The 22,133-nt window shown below is 45.7% G+C and overlaps 1 protein-coding gene and 1 non-coding gene across 8 annotated transcripts in view; both read right to left on the bottom strand.

Annotated features, from left to right (window-relative positions):
* The window catches only part of LOC137652255 (mitochondrial ribosome-associated GTPase 2-like), a 65,349-nt gene that overhangs the window by 4,359 nt on the left and 38,857 nt on the right, over window positions 1–22,133 (bottom strand). For all 7 annotated transcript variants that reach the window (XM_068385517.1, XM_068385515.1, XM_068385519.1 and 4 more), the window contains exons 6-7: window positions 17,679–17,769; window positions 13,312–13,450 (exon numbers count right to left, since the gene is read on the bottom strand). In XM_068385517.1, coding sequence (XP_068241618.1) covers window positions 13,312–13,450; window positions 17,679–17,769 — 230 coding nt within the window. The remainder of the gene's footprint in view (window positions 1–13,311; window positions 13,451–17,678; window positions 17,770–22,133) is intronic.
* Window positions 7,472–7,590, bottom strand: LOC137652607 (5S ribosomal RNA). The gene has a single exon (XR_011046372.1). It is a non-coding gene; the product is annotated as a 5S ribosomal RNA (ribosomal RNA).

Raw genomic sequence — 22,133 nt, 5'->3', positions numbered from 1 at the left:
ACTGTTTTATGTAAAAATTAGTTCATAAACATCACAAATTCGGAGATAATTTGTATGTTTCCTAACCATACAAACCTTAGCTATTTACATAGGGTTTACTTTCGGCGTAGCTGAAATTGACGAGCCATTAGATTTTAACGAGGGTTTACTACCCCCGCGCTAGTTAGCAGGGGTAGGGGAGGGGTAGCTTGCTACCCCTCCCCCCCTCACACACCAGTGAAATGTCTCACTTCACTTAGAGGTAGGACTTGACTTGGGGGACAGGGCTGGCGGGCAAATATGTGTAAATAGCTAAGGTTTGTATGGTTAGGAAAAATACAAATTATCTCCAAATTTGTCATTTGTTCCGTAACTGAAATACAAACCACGCTATTTACATAGGGTGACTTACCCCTTAGGAAGGGTGGAAAGTCCCCAGCCATACTGGCTTTGGCTTACCCGGGGACTCAGAATCCGAGTGAGTAGCACTCGAGAAAAGGAGTCCCTGCACCTCACAAGTTCCTTGCTCCGCAAGGAAACGTGTGGCCTACATAAGCTTGTGTGTGAAGGAAGAAAGTGTGACCTGGAATTCTAGACGGAACTCTGGGTTAGGACGTTCCCAATACCACCTCGTCAGGGTATGGGGGACGCGACAGTATTGTCTCAATACTTGGAACACAAGGAAGCATGGTTTACCTGCAGAGGTTTGAGGTCAGCTATGCAGAGACCAGGATGCTGCTTCCCCAGTAGAGGGGAGGATGAAGAAAGAAGTAAGGGTCAGACATACTTCTTCCATTCATGCAGTCTAAAACCTGGTAACAATGCCCTCAACCTTCTGCTACCTGTCCAAAAAGGAGCCTGAGGTTAGACCAGCTGTTGTGTAGCCACCACAGAGCGATAGAAACGTATCGATACCCCTGTGGGTCACGTCCTGCAGGAAGTGGGCTGCGAAGGTCAATAGACACTTCCAGACTCCAGCTTGTAGCACCTGCATCACAGAGTAGGTCCTCTTGAAGGCGAGGGACGTTGCGATGCATCCGACATCGTGCTGTAGGGCGACGTGACGGGGGAGGGTCTGGATTCAGGTCGAGATGAATGCCCTTGAGTCCGAGCTGAAAAGGCATACTGGTGACTCTCCCCTGCGTCCTTCCTGTGCTCCCAAACCGGGCTTGCACGTGAGAACAAACTGCAGCTGTTCTCAAAGATAACCCCACTCCAAGATTCTGAGTCTAGTAAACAACTCAGGAGCGAACCTGAATGTTACCTCCCCCTATCCTCTTGAAAGGGCGGAGTCGTACGAGACCATAAAGATTGCGTACACACTGGCCGAGGCCAGAGCGAGCAGGAGCACCGTCTTCCAAGACGGACGACGATCAGAGGCCTGACGTAATGGTTCGCAAGAAGATCTCTTAAGGGACTTAAGAGTCCGAACCATGCTCCATGGAGGAGGTCTCACTCCGACTGGGAGCAGGTACGTTCGTAGCTTCGCATGAGCGAAGAAAGATCCAGCGGGAAGGAAAAAGTCTATTCCTTTCAGCCTGAAGGCCAGGGAAAGGCTGAGCGATAGGCTTCACTGCCGAGAGCGGAAACGAGTTTCCTCCCGCCGATAAGCAATAACTCCATTATTGCTGGAGTAGAGGCATCAAGGGAAGAGGTATCTCTCCCACGACACCAACCACCGAAGACTCTCCACTTCGCCTGGTAGACCCCTGCGGAAGACTATCGCAGGTGTCGCGACCTCCGCTCCGCGACTGTTGCGGGGTGTCTCTTCGTGAGGAGGTGGCGTAGTGTCTCCAGGCGCGAAGCCAAAGCGATGCTACGGCTTGTGAAAGATGTTGCAGTGTGGTTGTTTGAGTAGTCTGTGTCGTGGAAGAAGCTCTCCCGGGAGTTCCGTCAGGGGATGCAGGTCCGGAAACCGTTCTGCGTATAGTCGCAGCGGAGCTCTCAGGGCCATCGAAAGGTTGACAGACAACCGGGTCTCGTTGAGACCCCTTCTCAACAGACAACAATGGTGGGAAGACGTAGGCGTCGATGCTGTCCCACCGTCACCGGAAAGCATCTTGCCAAAGAGTCTTGGGGTCTGAGACTGGGGGGAAGTACAGTGGCAGCTTGAAGTTCCAGGCTGTCGTGATCAGGTTCCCCAGGCCAGGACTTGCTGGTTACTAGAGGCCAAAGACCCCCAGGTACTCTCTATCTGTGAGGCTCTGCTCAGATTGTTGGAGAGAACATTCCTCTGCCCGGAATGAGCGAGCCGATAGTGGTATTGAGTGGACTTCGGATCATCTAAGTATCTCTACTGCAAGATGCGAAAGTACGAAAATGTACCTCCCTGCTAATTGGAATACGCCAGTACCATGGAGTTGTCGCGCACGGAACGACTCGGCAGGATCTGTAGGATCTGTAGAGGGGCCAGACTACGGCCTCTAAGCCTACCTGAATGATGAGGTGGTACCCTTCAGGTCCTGACCATAGGCCTGAACCGGAACATCCCCCCCCCCCCCTTTTCTTTGACGAGTCCGAGAACAGCATCAAATGCGGGGAAAGGACAAGAATATCCACTCCCATGCAAGAGGTTCCATAGGTCAACCCCCACTGCAGGTCTAATCGTTCCGCTGGTCCCATAGGGGCCAGAAAGTCCGGTTAATCGTTGCTTTGATTCCACCGGAACTTGGGCCGCCTACTAGGGAACTTATCCTGAAGCGACCGTTCGGGACTTAGACGGGTCAATGAGGAAAGGAGACCCAGGAAACGTTCCAAGATAGGGCTGAAAGCTCTTCTTGACTGAAAAAAAAAAGGTTCTGCGACTCTCCTCAGCCTTGCCACAGTCAACCGAAGGGAAGGCTAGGAGAAGGAGTCAATATCATGGCTAGATATTCCAGATGTTGAGGTAGAAGTAGAGAAGGCTCCTTGCAAATTACCATGATCCCTCACTCTTGGTAAAGTCCCGGAAGCTTGTCCCGGTTTAGAAGAAGGGAGAACCCGAGACTACCGGAGTTAGCCAGACCTCCAAAAAGCAAAGGAGGCAGAAGCCTGCTCCTGAGTGGCCATGAGGAAAGCAGGGAGAGTTGTCTGGTGAGAACCTGCGATACTGCGGCGGGATCGCCACACAGCATCTTAAGCAGGTACATCTGTAGTCTAGGCTGAATTCCAAGTGCTTCCTGGAAGTTGGATGGAATGGGACCTGGAAGTACCCGTCCTTCCGATCCAGGGCATAAGGAGTCTTGCGGTCTCGCTACCAGTCTGATCGACTCTGCTGTTCCACGCTGGACGAAGTTTGTTCGACAAACTTGATCAGAGCTGAGAGGTCGATGACGGAACTCCCGTCTCAGATGCTTTCCTACAAGAAAGGATCGACTGAAGAAGCCGGGGGAGAAGCCGTCGACGACCATATGGAGGACATTCTCCTAAAGCATGGCTCCTTCTGCCCAACGGGCAAACCTCTTGCCGACCCCATGGCATAGTGGCTCAGCGACACTGGATTCGCTGACAGTGGAGGAGAGATGTTAAGAGCGAGGCGCGATATCCTTGGCTGATCACGGAGATCATGCAGGAATCGGCATCGGGAAGCTGTTATCCGGACGAGTGACCTTAGGCATCCCCCCAGCGGGAGACCTGCGAGGGGGATTGCCAATCCTAGAGTTTGTGAACTCAGCCGCTCCCTCTAGGATTATGCCTCCCCGGGAGAACTTCCCGTCCTACCTGTCCCTGACAGGAGGGGACTGCTATTGTACACCTTGTCTTAGCTTCCGTAGCCGGTTCCGATAACCTAGGCTGACGAGGCTGAATGAAGAAGCGTCGGAGGCTTGCAGGGTCTGGAAGCAAGTGCCTTGGAGGAGTGAAAACGGGGTTCGACTTCCTCCGCATAACAGTCTGTCCATTTCTCTGTCCTTGGGCTCAAACAAACTCTTCCCAAGGATGGAAGAGTGTCTGAGCTTGTCGACATCCACGGATGGGACTCCCAAGAGGAAGCCCTCGGTCACTGCGTCTAGATGCTCCAACATCGAGTTTGCCCGCAAGTTCGAAACTTGGCGACGGAACGCAAAGGTGCTTGAGCCCGAGAGAAGGAAAGTACCCATGATCTTCCTGGAGCTTCCTTGTACAAATCCTCGGGTCGCAATCGGGGAGGGAAAGGCCTGGTAAGCCCCTTCCAAGAAATGGTGAAGAGGAAGGGCTAAACCAGACACCCCCTGCCCGGCGTAGAAAACTCGAAAGAAAAACTCCCTGGCAAGACCCTTCCAGGGAATGGTGGGGAGGAAGGGCTAAACCAGGTTCTGGAAAGAAGAATGTTGCTCAGACCTCCCTGAAGATTCTTCCTGCTCTTGCACGTGCCATGCTCTGCGTGTACGGGGTGAAGACCATGTTCTGGAAATACGCATTCCAGAAGACTCGCCAGGTTGCCCGTGTTGCGAAACCCCAACAGGAATCGCGATCGCAATCGCCCTGGCACTCGTGCGATGGTAAATCAATGGTTCGCGCAAGGGCGAACGTGGAAGTGCCTGTGCGCGAGCACGCAGGCGCGTGGGCGCGCAGACCAAAGTGCGCGACGGAGCGCAGAAGAAGGGCGAGCGCTGGCGGTCGGAATCCGATAGTGCGCAGGCAAGCGATGGCGCGTAGGGCGAGCGACGGCGCGTTGGCGAGCGATGGCTTACTGGCGGGAATCGCGCTGGCGCTCGCGCGATGGAAAACCGTTGGTTCGCGCGCGGGCGAACATGGGTGCGCATGCGCGTGGGCACGTTGGCGAGCGATGGCTCACTGGCGGGAATCGCGCTGGCGCTCGCACGATGGAAAACCGTTGGTTCGCGTGCGAGCGAACATGGGTGCGCATGCGCGTGGGCACGTGGGCGCGCGGTCGCGAGGGCGAACGCAGGCGGTCGGGAGACCAATGGCGCATAGGCGGGCGATGGCGCGTTGACAAGCGATGGCGCGTCTTGGCGAGCGATGGCCCGCAGGTGAGTGAAGGCGCATTGGCAAGCAATGGCGCGATGGGGCGTTGGCAAGCGATGGTGCGTTGGCAAGCGATGGCACGTTGGCGAGCGGTGGTGCGTTAAAAACGATAGCGCGCGCAGGCGAAGAATCGCGCGGGCGCATAGGAGATCGCTGACGCGTAAGAGACTAGAGAAGGTCGTCGGCGAGAAGGCGAAGGAAATCTTCTTGCCTAAGCCCAGGTCTGGTAGATCGTGGGAGAGAGGGCGAACGTTAGCGCGCATCGCGCTAATCAGAAGGCGCGCAGGTGCATCAGGAAGGGGAGCGCTGATGCGTGCTGGCAAGCAGGCGATCTTGGCCGTTCAGGAAACCGTTGGCGCCCATGGCGCGTACCAGGAAAGGACGCGCAGATGTGCGCTGGCGAACTGAAGAGAGCTGGCGCACAGAAGGACAGAAGTACATGGGAGCGCTGGCGAGCAGGAAGAAGATCTACGGTGAGACTCAATTACCGGAGATCGTGGTCCACAGCAGGCGAGCGCTAGAGCGCTACTGCGTGCGGGCGCGCAGGAAAAAACCTGGCACTTAAGGGACTTACCCACACTCTGGAATAAGCTCCTTAGCCCCGAAGGGACCGGTGCCCGTTGTAAACGGGGTGAGTTGGCGCCCACTGCGCATCTGCGTCCAGGAACGGAGGTGTATACTAGAAGGTCTGGCAGGAGTAGAGCAGCTGCAACGGTCGGTACTCGTCAAGGAGGGTCCTCTGCGGAGAACGTCGAACAAAGATGAAGACGACCTCAGACAGGTGCAACACCCTCCGACCTCCGAAGAGGAGTCTCTGAACGTGAACTCCCCCGAGGGGAAGAGTCACTGGCAGGAGAGACCGTAGGCATCAGCTGTCCCCAAAGGGAAACTGAGCCCTCAGCAACAACAGCAACAGCAGCAGGAGGAGTCCTCCGAAGAGGAGTCTCTGTGGTGAACTCCCCCCCAGGGGAGAAGCACTCGCAGGAGAGACCATAGGCTCAACTGCCCCCCGAAAGGGACAGAGGCTTTAGCAACAACAACATACGGAGTCCTCCGAAGAGGAGTCTCTGTGGTGCACTCCCCCTCGGGGGAGAAGCACTCGCGGGAGAGACCGTAGGGTTCAGCTGCCCCCCGAAGGGGATTGAGCCTTCAGCAACAACAGCAACAACAGCAGACGGAGTCCTCCGAAGAGGTGTCTCTGTGGTGAACTCCCCCCCGGGGGAGAAGCACTCGCAGGAGAGACCTGAAGGCCAGGGAAAGGCTGAGCGATAGGCTTCACTGCCGAGAGCGGAAAAGAGTTTCCTCCCGCCGAAAAGCAATAACTCCGTTATTGCTGGAGAAGAGGCCTCAAGGGAAGAGATATCTCTCCCACGACACCAACCACAGAAGACTCTCCACTTCGCCTGGTAGACCCCTGCGGATGACTATCGCAGGTGACGCGACCTCCGCTGCGCGACTGTAGCGGGTTGTCTCCTCTTGAGGGGGCGGCGTAGTGTCTCCAGGCGTGAAGCCGAAACAATGCAACGGCTCGTGAAAGATGTTGTAGTGTGGTTGTTTGAGTAGCCTGTGTCGTGGAAGAAGCTCTCCCGGGAGTTCCGTCAGGGGAAGCAGAGGGTCCGGAAACCGTTCTGCGTATAGTCACAGCGGAGCTCTCAGGGCCCTCGAAAGGTTGACAGACAACCTGGTCTTGTTGAGACCCATTCTCAATAGACAACAATGGTGGGAAGACGCAGGCGTCGATGTTGTCCCACCGTCACCGGAAAGCATCTTGCCAAAGAGTCTTGGGGTCTGAGACTGGGGGGGAAGAACAGCGGAAGCTTGAAGTTCCAGGCTGTCGTGATCAGGTCCCCCAGGCCAGGACTTGCTGGTTACTATAGGCCAAAGACCCCCAGGTACTCTCTATCTGTGAGGCTCTGCTCAGATAGTCGGAGAGAACATTCCTCTGCCCGGAATGAGCGAGCCGATAGTGGTATTGAGAGGACCTCGGATCGTCTCAGTATCTCTACTGCAAGATGCGAAAGTATGAAAATGCGCTTCCCTGCTAGTTGGAATACGCCAGTACCATGAAGTCGTCGCGCACGGAGCGACTCGGCAGGATCTGTAGAATCTGTAGAGGGGCCAGACTACAGCCCCTAAGTCTGCCTGAATGATGGGGAGGTACCCTTCAGGTCCTGACCATAGGCCTGAACCAGAACATCCCCCCCCCCTTTTCTTTGACGAGTCCGAGAACAGCATCAAATGTGGGGAAAGGACGAGAATATCCACTCCCATGCAAGAGGTTCCATAGGTCAACCCATTGCCAGTCTAAACGTTCCGCTGGACCCATAGGGACCTGAAAGTCCGGTTAATCGTTGCTTGGATACCACCGGAACTTGGGCCGCCTCACAGGGAACTTATCCCGAGGCGACCGTTCGGAACTAGACGGGTCAATGAGGAGAAGAGACCCAGGAAACATTTCAAGATAGGGCTGAAAGCTCTCCTTGACTGAGAACAGGTACTGCAACTCTCCTCAGCCTTGCCACAGTCAACTGAAGGGAAGGCTCGAAGGAGTCAACAGCATCTGGTGTTCCCAGGCGGTCACCCATCCAAGTATTGACCAAATCCAATGTTGCTTAACTTCGCTGATCGGACGAGAAGCAGTGTTTTCAACGTGGTATGGCCGTTGACTCAATATCATGGCTAGATACTCCAGATGTTGAGGCAGAAGTAGAGAAGGCTCCTAGCTAATTACTATGATCCCTCACTCTTGGTAAAGACCCGGAAGCTTGTCCCGGTGTTGAAGGAGGTCGAACCCGAGCCTACTGGAGTTGACCAGACCTCCAAAAAGCAAAGGAGGTGGAAGCCTGCTCCTGAGCGGCCATGAGGAAAGCAGGGAGAGTTCTCTGGGGAAAAACCTGCGATGCCGCGGCGGGATCGCCACACAGCATCTTAAGCAGGAACACCTGTAGTCTAGGCTGAATTCCAAGAGCTTCCTGGAAGATTGATGGAATGGAACCTGGAAGTACCCGTCCTTCCGATCCAGGGCCTAAGGAGTCCTGCAGCCTTGTTACCAGTCTGATCGACTCTGCTGTTCCACGCTGGACGAAGTTTGTTTGACAAACTTGATCAGAGCTGAGAGGTCGATGACGGAACTCCCGTCTCAGATGCTTTCCTACAAGAAAGGATCGACTGAAGAAGCCGGGGGGGGGGGAGCCGTCGACGACCCTATGAAGGACCTTCTCCTAAGGCATGGATCCTTCTTCCCAACGGACAAACCTCTTGCCGACCCCATGGCATAGAGGCTCAGTGACACTGGCTTCGCTGACAGTGAAGGAGAGATGGTAAGAGCGAGGCGCGATATCCTTGGCTGATCACGGAGATCGTGCAGGAATCGGCATCGGGAGGCTGTTATCCGGACGAGTAACCTTAGGCATCCCCCCAGCGGGAGACCTGCGAGGGGGATTGCCAATCCTAGAGTTTGTGAACTCTGCCGCTCCCTCTAGGATTATGCCCCCCCGGGAGAGCCTCCCGTGCTACCTGTCCCTGACAGGAGGGGACTGCTATTGTACACCTTGTCTTAGCTGCCGTAGCCGGTTCCGATAACTTAGGCTGACGAGGCTGAATGAAGAGGCGTCAGAGGCCTCCAGGGTCTGGAAGTAAGCGCCTTGGAGGAGTGAAAACGGGATGCGACTTCCTCCGCCCAACAACTGTCCATTTCTCTGTCCTTGGGCTCAAAACAAGCTCTTCCCAAGGATGGAAGAGTGTCTGAGCTTGTCGACATTCACGGATGAGACACCCGAGGAAGCCCTCGGGCACTGCGTCTAGATGCTCCAACATCGAGGTTGCCCGCAAGTTCGAAACTTGGCGACAGAACGCAAAGGTGCTTGAGCCCGTGAGGAGGAAAGTACCCATGATCTTCCTGGGGCTTCCTAGTACAAAACCTTGGGTCGCAACCGAGGAGGGAAAGGCCTGGTAAGCCCCTTCCATGAGAGGTGAAGAGGAAGGGCTAAACCAGCCACCCCTTGCCCGACGGAGAAATCTCGAAAGGAAAACTCCCTGGCAAGACCCTTCCAGGGAATGACGAAGAGAAAGGACTAACCCAGGTTCTGGAAAGAAGAATGTTGCACAGACCTCCCTGAAAATTCTTCCCGCTTTAGCACGAGCCAAGCTCTGCGTTTACGGGGTGAAGACCGTGCTCTGGAAATACGCGCTCCAGAAGACTCGCCAGGCTGGCCGTGTTGCGAAACCCCGACGGGAATCGCGGTCGCAATCGCCCTAGCACTCGCGCGATGGTAAATCAATGGTTCGCGCGTGGGCGAACGTGAAAGCGCCCGTGCGCGGGCACCCAGGCGCGTCTTGGCGAGCAATGGCCCGTAAGCGAGTGAAGGCGCGTTGGCAAGCAATGGCGCGTTGGCGAGCAGTGGTGCATTAACAAAACGCTAGCGCCCAGGCGAAGAATCGCGCGAGCGCGTAGGAGATCACTGACGCGTAAAAAACTAGGGACGGTTGACGGCGAGCGCTGATGCGAGCTGTCAATCAGGCGATCCTGGACGTTCAGGAAAAACCGTTGGCGCCCATTGGTGCGTGGCAGGTAAGGGCGCGCAGATGTGCGCTGGCGATTTGAAGAAAGCTGGCGCACAGAAGGACAGAAGTAAAGGTGAGCGCCGGCGAGCAGGAGGAAGATCTACGGCAAGACTCAGCTACCGGAGATCGTGGTCTACAACAGGCGAGCGCTAGATCGCTACTGATGGTGTCCAGGGAACCTGTAACGCGTGGAAGATCGATAGCGAGCAGGCGATTGATGGTGTGTTGGTGAACGCCGGCGCGTAGGCAAGCGATGTCATGTTGGCGCATGGTGCTTGCGCGTAGGCGAAAGATCACGCGGGCGGTCCGGAGATCGCCGATGTTCAGGGGATCGCTGACGCGCTGGGGATCGTTGACGCGCAGGAGATCGCTGACGAGCAAGCGAACGTTGACGTGTCTGTGGTCGCTGGCGAGCAGAGGGGCGAAGCGTGGAATCCTGTGTGTACAGTAGCTTTAGAAGCACGCATAGGCAACTGCGAGCGTTGCTGCGCTGGAACAGGCTGACGAGCCGAATCGCGAGGGCGAGGAGAGAAGAGTCCTTGTCCAAGACCTAAACTGAAGTTCCAGGTCGCGCGGGCGAACGTGTGGGCCATATCAGGAACTGGGAGAGCAGATGCGCTCTGACGGGCAGGAGATCTAGAGCGCTCAGGAGACCGATGGCGCGCAGGGCGCACAACAGGAACAGCAGGATATTCGGAGTCCTCAGGAGAGCGCTGGCGAGCAGAGGGGCGATGATCATCAGGAGAGCGCTGGCAAACAGGAGAGCGCTAGCGATCAGGAGAACGCTGAAGAGCAGGAGAGCGCCTGTGCGCTAACACTGTAAAAGGGCGTGCAGGGGAACCCTGACGCGCAAGGGAAGCACCCACACCGTGGGAGGCAACCCTTTGCCCCGAAGGGACCGTTGCCCGTCGGATGACGAGGTCAGACTGCTGTCCATCTACACCAGGGGCGGAAGGTCTGGAAGGCGCTGGAGATCGATCCCCGGAGAGATCTAAGCAGGAAGGAGCTGCAGGTTGCATACGACGAGGAGAAGATTCAAAAAGGCGCCTCTTAGCACCCTTATAGGGAGACGGGAGGCCCTTACGACGTAGCGGGTGGTGAGCCTTACGGCGAAGGCGGCCAACAGCAACAACAGCAGAAGAGTCCTCCGAAGAGGATCTCTATGAGTGTCCTCCCTCGTGAACGAGAGAGAAACACTTCGAAGAAGAGACGGGTCAGCTAGTGACCTAAAAAGAGCAATCCTCCGAAGAGGGGCTCCTGCAGTTGCCCAGCCCCTTGAGCGTAACTGCAGGTGCGACCGCTTAGCACCAAGAGCATAGTCGCACGAAAAAAAAGGCAAGAGTAGATCCCCCAAAGGGAAAAAACTCAAGCCTGGACAGGAAAACTTCCCTCGGAAGGAAAGTTACCCACCCAAGGAGGCGAACCTCATGAGTGTTCTAAAATGAACTGGAGAGCTGTCAGTCGTCACGGGAGTACTTCCAGGAGAAGGAGACACGCCCCTGACGAAGATCTATAGGGGAGGGGAGGCAGCAACAGCAGATTCCCCAGGCCTCAACAAGACAGCTCACTCCGATGTCACATTACAGAAACGAACTAGATCGTTAACTGTGAAAAATAAAAACAAAAAACATTAGTTAACATTCATTCCCCCGGGAAGACTCCGAAGAGGAATCCCGAGGGAAAAGAACACAAGAATTACACAACAGGCACGTGCCTTCACAACCACTTACACTCACGGAAGGAGAGCTGTACCAAACACAGAATTATAACAATTATAATTATGTAACTATGTAATTATGTAATTTAAAAATGAATGAACACTAAATAAAGAACGAAAACCTCGAAAGGAAACGTTCTACAAAAGCTGAACAACCAACAAATACAATTAGATTCATAAACTAATTGAGACAACGTACGGCGTAGCAACCCCACCCACCCGGGAAGGAAGCTACTCAGACGTAGTAAAGGTAAAACATAGTAAAGGGGGAACGACCTCAAAAGAGAGAGAGAGAAAGACCGTAGTCAAACTCGATCGCGACCCATGAAACTACACCGTGGTGGCCTAACTGCCGAGGGCTCCACGGAGATATCGTACACTACACACACAAGCACGAACTCTGAAAAGGAAACTTACTGATTTCTATACTCAAATATATACATAAACACGAAAAAATTTTTACATATATATTGAGTAAAAGAAAAGTAAGTGATTAAGTAAAGACAAAACAAATAATGGCTGCCAAGCGAAGACGAAGACAGGCACGTCTGTCCATCGTCCGAGCCAAAAGCGAAGTGAGACATTTCACCGGTGTGTGAGGGAGGGAGGGGTAGCAAGCTACCCCTCCCCCTACCCCTGCTAACTAGCGCGGGGTAGGAAACCCTCGTTAAAATCTAATGGCTCGTCATTTCAGCAACGCCGAAAGTAATACCCAATGTAAATAGCGTGGTTTGTATTTCAGTTACGGAACAAATGAATAATTTAGATGAACCTCCCAAGATGGCTCTCAAAGCTTCCTTATATCAATTTTTACCACAAAAAAAAAAAAAATGGAAAAATTTCTGTTTCCTTTCAATTGTCAGGCCTCTTTTATTGTATTGAGACATCTAGTGACTAATGGCAACAGCCATGGCGTGGTTAGGCAGTACTATTTTTTTTGTCTTTCAGTCTCTGTCATTCTTGCTTTTGCGAGCCAACTCTACATAATGTGAACTTTTCAGATATGAGTGTTATTTTGGTTATTATGGATTGTGAAGGATGTTTTCTCCTGGATTTGTTAATAATTACTTCATAGATTGTTCAAGAGAACTTTTTTCAGTGCATTCAAGATCGGCATTCTCTTTGTCTCGTGCCGAAGCCAATGATGTGATTCAGATCATTGTTGTGAAGAATGCAAAGGGTTACTATTCCTCTCATGGGAAAATATATTTAGATAATTGCTGACCAAATCACCAGTTCCAGAAAATACATTCAAAAGGTTGCTGAAAAAAATTAAAAGCACAAACCATATCAGAGGGGACATTCATCTTAGAGCCTCAAATTCTATATCTTCAATCAGCTGAACTTAACTAAAAAAGAGGAAACAACCTTCTTCCTAACATAAAAAACAAAACATCTAAAACACAATACTGTACAGGTACTGTCCTCAGCATGCGACACTGAGAATGAGGATCATAATAATTCACTTCAGAAATAACTAAAATATCCAGAAGATATTTAAAAAAAAAAAAAAAATTAACAAACGGCTATTTTAAATCTATTAGGACAGTAAGTAAATTTGAATTAGATGGCATCAAGGAGATGACTGAAGACAATTGGTTGCTGGCTAACCACACCATGGTTTTTCCTATTAGTTACCAGTTGTCACATTGGTAGGTAAGGGGTAAAAGTCTCTTGAAAGGTACAAAACAGAATACTTTTTAGTTTTTTGGGATAATGTCATTTTAAGTTAGCTTTGAGAATAAAGAAATATGAACATCAGGGGAGGTTCATAAAAATAATTCAGAATCACGTAAGAATTATTTTTGATAAAGGTGGTAAAGCATATTTAAACAACACAAAAAATTCCCTCCACTTCACTAAATCTTTTCAGTTCAAGAACAAGTAGGGTTTTTTTTTTTCATTATAATATACTGTAATTGGCTAGATAAATAGCCCCTTTAATACACTAAAGAAACTTTACGAAGATAACCAATAATTTTTAATCTATAAAGTGATCACCAGATCAAATATGAAAAATCATAAATTAAAACCAACTTTGCTGGAATGTAACTGAACACTAGTGTATTTAATAAGAAGAATACTAAATCATTAATTTTCAAAATTACCTGCTAGCTGATGATGATCTCCATATTGAATCATACCAACATAGGGATGTAAAGTTGTAAATGGGTAAGATGCTACTTTTGGCCGGGCTCTTGAAATTGCACGGAGCAAAGTAGATTTTCCTGCATTAGGAAACCCAATCTGAAAGAAAAGATCATACATAAAAATATTTCATATACAGTAGAGGATCTGAATGAAGGAAGCAATGACATTGTGGCAACCCTTATGGAATCACAATTTATAAAGTTCTCTGTGATTCAAGAGTATGCAAAAACATTAGTGCAATCTCCACTTGTTTAATATAAAATCTTTTATGCCATTAACATATGAAATAAGTGGTTGCTCACGAGTGCTTACTTCAACGAGCGAAGGGATATCAGGATTCAGGCTCCCAGCTTAGTTTACTACCTCAAATTCAGTAGCATATAAAGAGTGGACTGGACTATGGAAAGCAAGGATTTTGCAGTAAAATTACCTCAAGTAATTTTAGAGTGGGAGACATTTAGAGACTGTCATGCACTGTGCACCATGAGAACTCTTACTGACTGGCACACTAAAACCACTAAGCAAAACTTGAGGATTAACGCTAGAGTTCATAATGGTGCAGGTTAGGCTCAAATCTCGCCCTTGTCGAAAGACTTACTGGCATACTTCAATTGAACAAAAGAAGCCAAATATGATATCCTATAAAAAGCTTATTACAGTGAACCCTCGTTTATCGCAGTAGATAGGTTCCAGACGCGGCCGCGATAGGTGAAAATCCGCGAAGTAGTGACACCATATTTACCTATTTATTCAACATGTATATTCAGACTTTTAAAACCTTCCCTTGTACGTAGTACTGTTAACAAACTACCCTTTAATGTACAGAACACTTAATGCATGTACTACAGTACCCTAAACTAAAACAGGCACAAATATTAAAGGCAATTTTATATCATGCGTTTCCTAAACACGCTAAAAAGCACGTTAAAAAATGGCAACCAATGTTTTGTTTACATTTATCTCTGATCATAATGAAGAAACAAACTGGAGGTAGAGCTTTGCTTATTACCCAGACATATTTCCCATACTATTCCCTTAGAACTACATCACATCTTCCTACTTTAGATATATATATATATATATATATATATATATATATATATATATATATATATATATATATATATATATATATATATATATATATATGTATACTGCATATATATATATATATATATATATATATATATATATATATATATATATATATATATATGTATATATATATATATATATATATATATATATATATATATATATATATATATATATATACTGTATATATATATATATATATATATATATATATATATATATATATTTATATATATATATATATATATATATATATATATATATATATATATATATATACTGTATATATATATATATATATATATATATATATATATATATATATATATATATATATATATATATATATATATATATATATATACATATATATATATTTATATATATATATATATATATATATATATATATATATATATATATATATATATATATATATATATATTTATATGTATATATGTTACTGTATATATATGGGTTATGGAAAAAATCCGCGAAGTGGTGAATCCGCGATGGTCGAACCGCGAAGTAGCGAGGGTTCACTGTACCATCAAAAGCTGGAGTGGCATTATCATGATTATCCTCATTATAATCTCTACCCAAGTCTTATCTGCATTTTCCCTTAAACTAAAAGTTAGTTTCTTTTACATTTGGAATTTTTAATCTAATCTATTTGAACATACTTTTCCATAAGAGCAAATAGTAAAGCATTTGCATTCCTCACAGGAAATATATAAATCACAATGCAGTACTACCCCACCATGAAACACAAAGATAATGAGAATACTGATTGCCCAAAAAAAGACACTCTCGAGCAATCTACACAGTAATTAGTAATAAATTCAAAAGACATCACTTATGATTAGTAGTCGGATTCAGCTGGTTCGCATCGGTTCGTTAGAGCCGTCTCACGGAATTTCACGAGTTCGGTGAACCGGTTAACCAGCGTTGTCAAGTTATCAGATACTGATTTCCTCATGAAATCAGCATCAATGATTTTCTGGACTAAACGGAAAATGTCTTACAAAATTATAGCAACCCTGCGAAGGCTAAGGTTTATCAAACTGTACAGAAAGATAAAAATTTGATCAATGCTGTTGTTGTGAATATCATAAACACAGATGAAAGTAGTCGCCTTACTGTTAGAATGTAGCAAATCTTATGATAATTTAATCGCATTGGTCTGCAGTTTAGCTCATGGGAGCTCACACTTTTGGTCAAGACGTGGCTTAGAAGAAAACACTCTGATGATGACATCAGGGTGAAGAAAAAGAAAGATAAAGACATTGATGACGAACAGGGCACCATTTGGAAATATTTAACGTAAAATATTCCAAAATTTATGTTAAAAGATTCAGCCAAGATATATTTTTTTCTTTGATAAAGAGTAAGTTTATTATTTTTTTCTTTTATAGAATAGCAACATTTAATGCCAAATAATAAATATAATATTAAGTGTTTTTATTGGTACCTTCTGAAAATATACATAATCAAGAAATTTATATGCAATACCATACATATAATTTATGTGAAAAGTAATGACAATTTAAAAAAGCGCAACTTTCAAACATGTGTATTCAGTATGCTGGTAAATAGATATACCTTGATGTTTTTAAGTTCATTATCTATATAGTACAGTAGTATAGGCTGCTGATCTTCCTGATAGATAATGTAGAAAAGTAATAAAACTAATAATATTGTATCTATTCACAACTGTATTATTTTTATTATTATTATATTCACTATTAATCAGCAACTTATTCTCAGGAAATGTAGCAATAACTCCTTGCTCACAATGTTTCCTTTCAAATGATATTATCTATTATGATAAAAATAAAGCAATAACTTATTAAAACATATGAATTCATTTCCTGAAATATTTACCATTTCTAGCAAATGAATGAAATAAATATTTTACCAGATGAAGATGTAATAGTTCAAGGTAATTACACTGGCAGCTAGATTCAAAATATGGCCTTTGTTATTTTAACATATACTCTATATCTAATGGCTTCTTTGCTAATTTGGCGAACGACGACCATCTACTAGTCACTCATAGTCAGTAGCCTACTGGCATCACATCTGATAACGTGTCATTTGTTACTCAGTTGTGCATACGGACCAGACAAACCTAGACATGGTAGTGCATATCTAGTTGTACATAGATATATCTTTATATTATTAAGTTTATCATTACCTATACACCATTATATGTTTAACCATTTTCTACATATTTTATATGGGAAATAGTTATGACTATTTTATTTGCTACAATCCCGGATCAACTTGTGGACATAAATAATGCAAATTTGACACACACATATGTATGTATGTATATATATATATATATATATATATATATATATATATATATATATATATATATATATATATATATATATATATATATATATATATATATATATATATATATATATATATATATACTGTATTTGTATAGAACAGGATGACAAAATATTTGAATACCACCACAGGTAATAACCTACATGACACTTATAACTAGATGAGGTAAAACTAAATGTTGACCTTCAACAAGTAAACCAACAAAAAGACTGAAAGACAAAAGCAGGTACAGTGCATTTATGTCAGTTCCTTCTGCTGCAAGACCCCTGTTTTCTGCAATCCTGTCCACTCTTTTCAGACCACTGAATTTCAAGGTGGAAGGCCAAGCTAGTAGCCTTGTTACAAATATTTCTCCGCTCATTGAGGTAAGTGCCCGTAACCAACTACTTTTTCATATATTAATGGCTTAACAGATTTTTGATACCTTAAATGTTTGGCTGATTGTGCCCTGTTTCGGATCAGAACAACTTTCAAAATGGTAGACAGGTTCCTTATATTCCTCAGTTCCTTTTCTACTTGGACTAATCTATCATAGATTCAGCTTATATCCTGCATAAATTTGTCTTATAACTATGCAGCTACACTCTGACCTTTATCTGTACTCTGATTCTTCAAAAGGCAATACAGTAATGTGAGAGAAAACTATAGCAATCATTTCATTAACTAAAGAACAAAGAGTAGTTTTTAACCAAAAAAGATTATCATAAATAAATACCTGGATTTTAAGGAATAAACAGTTTTCAACTGTCAAAATACCAGTCCCCAATGACTAATCCTGGTAAGGACCAGTTCCACTTTCTTAACTGATAAGTATATGTAATCTAATAGTTTTAATAATGAGGAAAAATTTAATTTTCAGTCTTACCAAACCAACATCGGCCATTGTTTTTAGTTCCACTTCATATTCAAACATTTCACCTTTTCCACCAAATTCAGATACACGTGGAGCTTGGTCCCTGGAAGATAATACACATTTAACACAAGATGGTATTCATGAAAGTCAAATAATACCAACTTATGTAATATGAAAGATAGAATGAAGCTTCAAAAAATAGACAAAGTACTATTGCATGAAAAGAATTTAATAACATTTATAGAATTCCATACAGTATAGTGCAGCTAGAAATTAAACGTGCTGGGAACTATAAAAAAATCTTAATTAAAAAAAAAAAATCACTGAAGACCCTTTTCCAAACATAGTACTATACTGTACTCATATTTGATTAGAAACAACTAATACAACAAATTTCAAAATAAATTTGTATTTTTCCTAGCTATAAAACTCGAGTCCTATATCACAAGGAATGTCTTTAGCAGAGCTGGAAGAGCTGTTAAAACTGTTAACAAGGTAGTTAATGGTAGGTGGTGTGCACAGGTGATTAACCCAACCACCTGCTTTCAGCTCAGGACCGATAGGGGTGATTGTGGTGGGAAGTTTAACTTTAAAGGACTCGGGTTTATATAGTTAAGAAAAATACAAATTAATTCTAAAATTTTTTATTTGTTCCTACGTATACACAAACCATTGGTCCTTTAAATAGGGAGACTCACTTTTTGGTGGTTAAGAAGTCCCTTGAGAATTGAACTCTTTTTCTTCCCAGGATATACCAGTCTCCTTGGTCCTGTATAAGAGCGAAGATGACTCCAGCATCCTCCACACAGGCTGCTTCAACAAGACCCACACTGGCATTAGTAACACAGACAGAGCTAGGGAGCAACAGGCCATGGTCACAGGAATAGGGGATGAGCGACAGACACAGGGGAATGGCACTGAAACTAATCACAGGAGGAGGGAATTGCAATGTACGTACAGGTACATTGGCTCCAGAGCTTTCTATGCTCTTGCCCTTCGGCCTTGGATAGAACAAAACAGTACATCCAAACTTGTTGAGGCTTAAGACAAAAGTGAAGAGTCTTTAACAGGTGGGTGGGGTGAGGGCTACTCAACTGTGCACATCACCTGCTGTTAATTACCTCATTACCAATTCAATGGCTTTTCAGCTGTGCTTAAGACACTCCCTATTTTAAAGGATGAAATGTTTGTATACGCGTAGAAACAAATCTTATTCAACTCTATGAAAAATGATAAATTCGTAGATAAGTATTTTTCATAATTACACAAAACTTAGCTATTTAATAGGGGTATTACTTCCAGCGTAGCTGAAATGACGAGCCATTAATTTTTACCGAGGGTTAACTACCCACACCGCTAGTTAGGGAGGTAGAGGAGGGTAGCTTGCTACCGGCCCCCCTCACACACCTGTGATTGAGCTCACTTTACTTGGAGGTAGGACTTCAAGGGGGATAGGGCTGGCGGGTAAGTTTGCTTAAATAGCTAAGGTTTGTAGAGTTAGGAAAAATACAAATTATCTACGAATTTGTCATTTGTTCTGTAACTGGAATACAAACCACGCTATTTAATAGGGGTGACTCACCCATTAGGAAGGGTGGACGTCCCAGCCAATCTGGCTTTTGGCTTTATTCGGTGCTCCTTATCTGAGTGTATCAGTACAAGAAAAATGAGGAGTCCCTGCACCTCGCTAAAACCTTGCTACACAAGGTACGCGGCCTACGCAAGCTGTGTATTGAGGTATGTAGAAGTGTGACTGTCCTGGTAAAGTTATTCCAAGTTCTTTAGAAGGAAAAACTGTGTAACTAGGACTTTCCCAATACCACCTCGTCAGGGTATAGGGACAGAACAGTATTAGTCTTAATACTAGGTACACAAGGGAGAATGGTTTACCTGCAGTGGTTTGAGATCAGCTATGCAGAGAATCCAGGATGCTGCTTTCCCCAAGAGAAGGGAGAATGAAGAAAAGAATAAGGGGCAGTCAAACCTTTTCATTCACGCAGACTAAAACTGGGTAACAATGCTCTAAACCTTCTGCTACTTGTCCAATAAGGAGCTTGAGGTTTTAAACCAGCTGTTGTGCACCCACCACAGGACAGATAGAGAACGTATCGAGTCTCCTATTTAAAAACAAAAGTGCACGTTTTCTTAATGTGCAATTAACTATTTAAAGAGTAGCAATTTTCTAGAATAAAATGATGTTTCCTAAAAAATAGTAGTTTGCTGATGAAATCGAATGCCGTATTTTAAGCTACGATTGAAATGGACGTATACACGGTATAATTTTTTCGTTTCGTATTTAATTGACACTTTTTATTAAGAAAACCGATTTTGGTTTCTTTATCTATATGTAAGTATTGTATAACAAGAGAGAGAGAGAAAGAGAGAGAGAGAGAGAGAGAGAGAGAGAGAGAGAGAGAGAGAGAGAATCAGCTGTTGTGATCGAATGCTTTGTTTTTGTTTCTTGTACCACCTGAAGCGAAGAATTGATCGCTACAACTAACAATAGTCATGTTAATTTCATTCTTAAACTCAGGTTGCCATATGTGAAGTAAAATTTTATTTCTTACATAGAGAGAGAGAGAGAGAATTATATCGTGTACTATACAAAACAAATCTTTGTAAAGCAAATCTATACTGTTTAAAAGATGACAAAATATTGCCGACTCGTTACCGAAGTTTAGGCTATTCACTGCCGATAAACAAACCCAGCCTGTGTGAAAACCTTGAACACCGGAAGGGAACAATAAAGTTTTTACTGTATATATACTGCACTAAATAATAATGCTTTATACCATTATTAACACTATTTCTGGGCTCTACCTGTGCCGCTCCGTGAAATGTTCCTTTTACATCATTTCTAAGGTAAAAACTGCTATAAAATTACCAGAGAAAAAGTTGTATAGGAATGCCAGGTTGAACCTAGCTCGCTCACCTTATAAGGTGTCGGTATAATAATACTGGGGCGTGATAAATCACAACCAGAGGTCTCGCACCATTTAGATATCTCCTCTCAATATCCCTGTTACAGCGAGGTGCCGTTCAACACCAACAATCCAACCCACGCCAGTGACGTCACTCCTTTTTATAGCACTTGCTTGTTCGAACTTGTGTTTTTCTCCTAGGTGTTTTTCGGTGTTTACCCAGGATTTTGTACATGATGTTGGATTCTACTGTCTCCCCATCTAAGTTAAGTACCAGATCTATGAGTTTTGAGTCTTTGGAGGTAGTCTTGCCCTTAGTTTATTTCTATCACAGTTTTTTATTATTTACCATTCGTCGGCCCCGTTGAGACCAGCTTATAGCAGACCTCACAGTTGTCCGGATGCCAGACGGTCAAGTCATCCACTAGGACAGCACAGTGGGCGTGCGACCTACACACGTCGTGGCCGCACACTAAAGATACATAAGTATCCCATAGTAGGTAAGGATCCCAAGAGGAGCCCGGGGGCTCCGGGTACTAAAAATAAACCGGCATCAGCCGGGCTAGGACTAGGAATAACATTCTAAACCGTAAGAGTAATCGGTAGAAAACACTTAGTAAAGGTAAAATGCAAATAAATCAAATCCGTATAGCTATGATCATTCAAAAAGAGCATCGTCGAGTATAGAATACAATGATATAATGATATGGGTAATGGTTATACCGTTGGCTCCGGGGAGACAACTGAGGTAGACCCAGGAGTCACCGCTAGCCTACTGGTGTAGGCGGGACAAAATGGGGAGGGGGGAGGAGGGGGAGAGTCAGAGACTCACTGCCGGTCACAAGGACCTTAACAAAGCAAAAACCCAAAACTCGACAAAGCTCGAAAGCTAAAATTAACAGAATTCCTTGCAAATAAAAACGGGGCTAATATCGTGTGGGTTCCGTGGAATGCGGAACATCACGGGGGGAATCCTATTGACTGGGTCCCGTGGGGTGCGGAACGTCACGGGGGGAATCACGCTGGAAAAACCCAAAGCATAGCTGAAATCACCCCAGCCGATCGATGGCCAATCAGAGCGGCGGAGAAAAACGGCTACGATAGGGCAGAGTAAGCGTAAACAGGATAACAAGCCTCGCTAGTGTTCAAGGCTCCAACTGGGGGAAGGAGTCAGTAGATACCCCGGGAGGGGGGGGGGGGGGAGGTGACTGGGGAACGAGAGGACTCGACCCGTAATGCAAAACAGCTGACTCCAAGTCTCATAGACACGAGAGGTATCCCTGGAGTGGGGATGGGGTAGGCAGGGGGATGGGGGCCATACCCCTGCAGCGAGAACAAGCTAATGAGGGGGCAGGAGGCGATCACGTGGGACGGGGAGACCAGGCGTACCAACCTGGCCGATGTACCACGACAATAACAACGGAATGATCATAAACGGATAAATGAATAAAGTAAAATAATATGATATAATGAACTAGGTAAGGCATGCAGCTAAAATAAGATAGTAAGAGAGGGACGCAGGGGAAAGAGGCAGGGAAATAACGAG

This window comes from Palaemon carinicauda, chromosome 13, assembly GCF_036898095.1.
Source record: "Palaemon carinicauda isolate YSFRI2023 chromosome 13, ASM3689809v2, whole genome shotgun sequence".
Lineage (NCBI taxonomy): Eukaryota > Metazoa > Arthropoda > Malacostraca > Decapoda > Palaemonidae > Palaemon > Palaemon carinicauda.
This window is presented reverse-complemented; position numbering and strand designations above follow the sequence as displayed.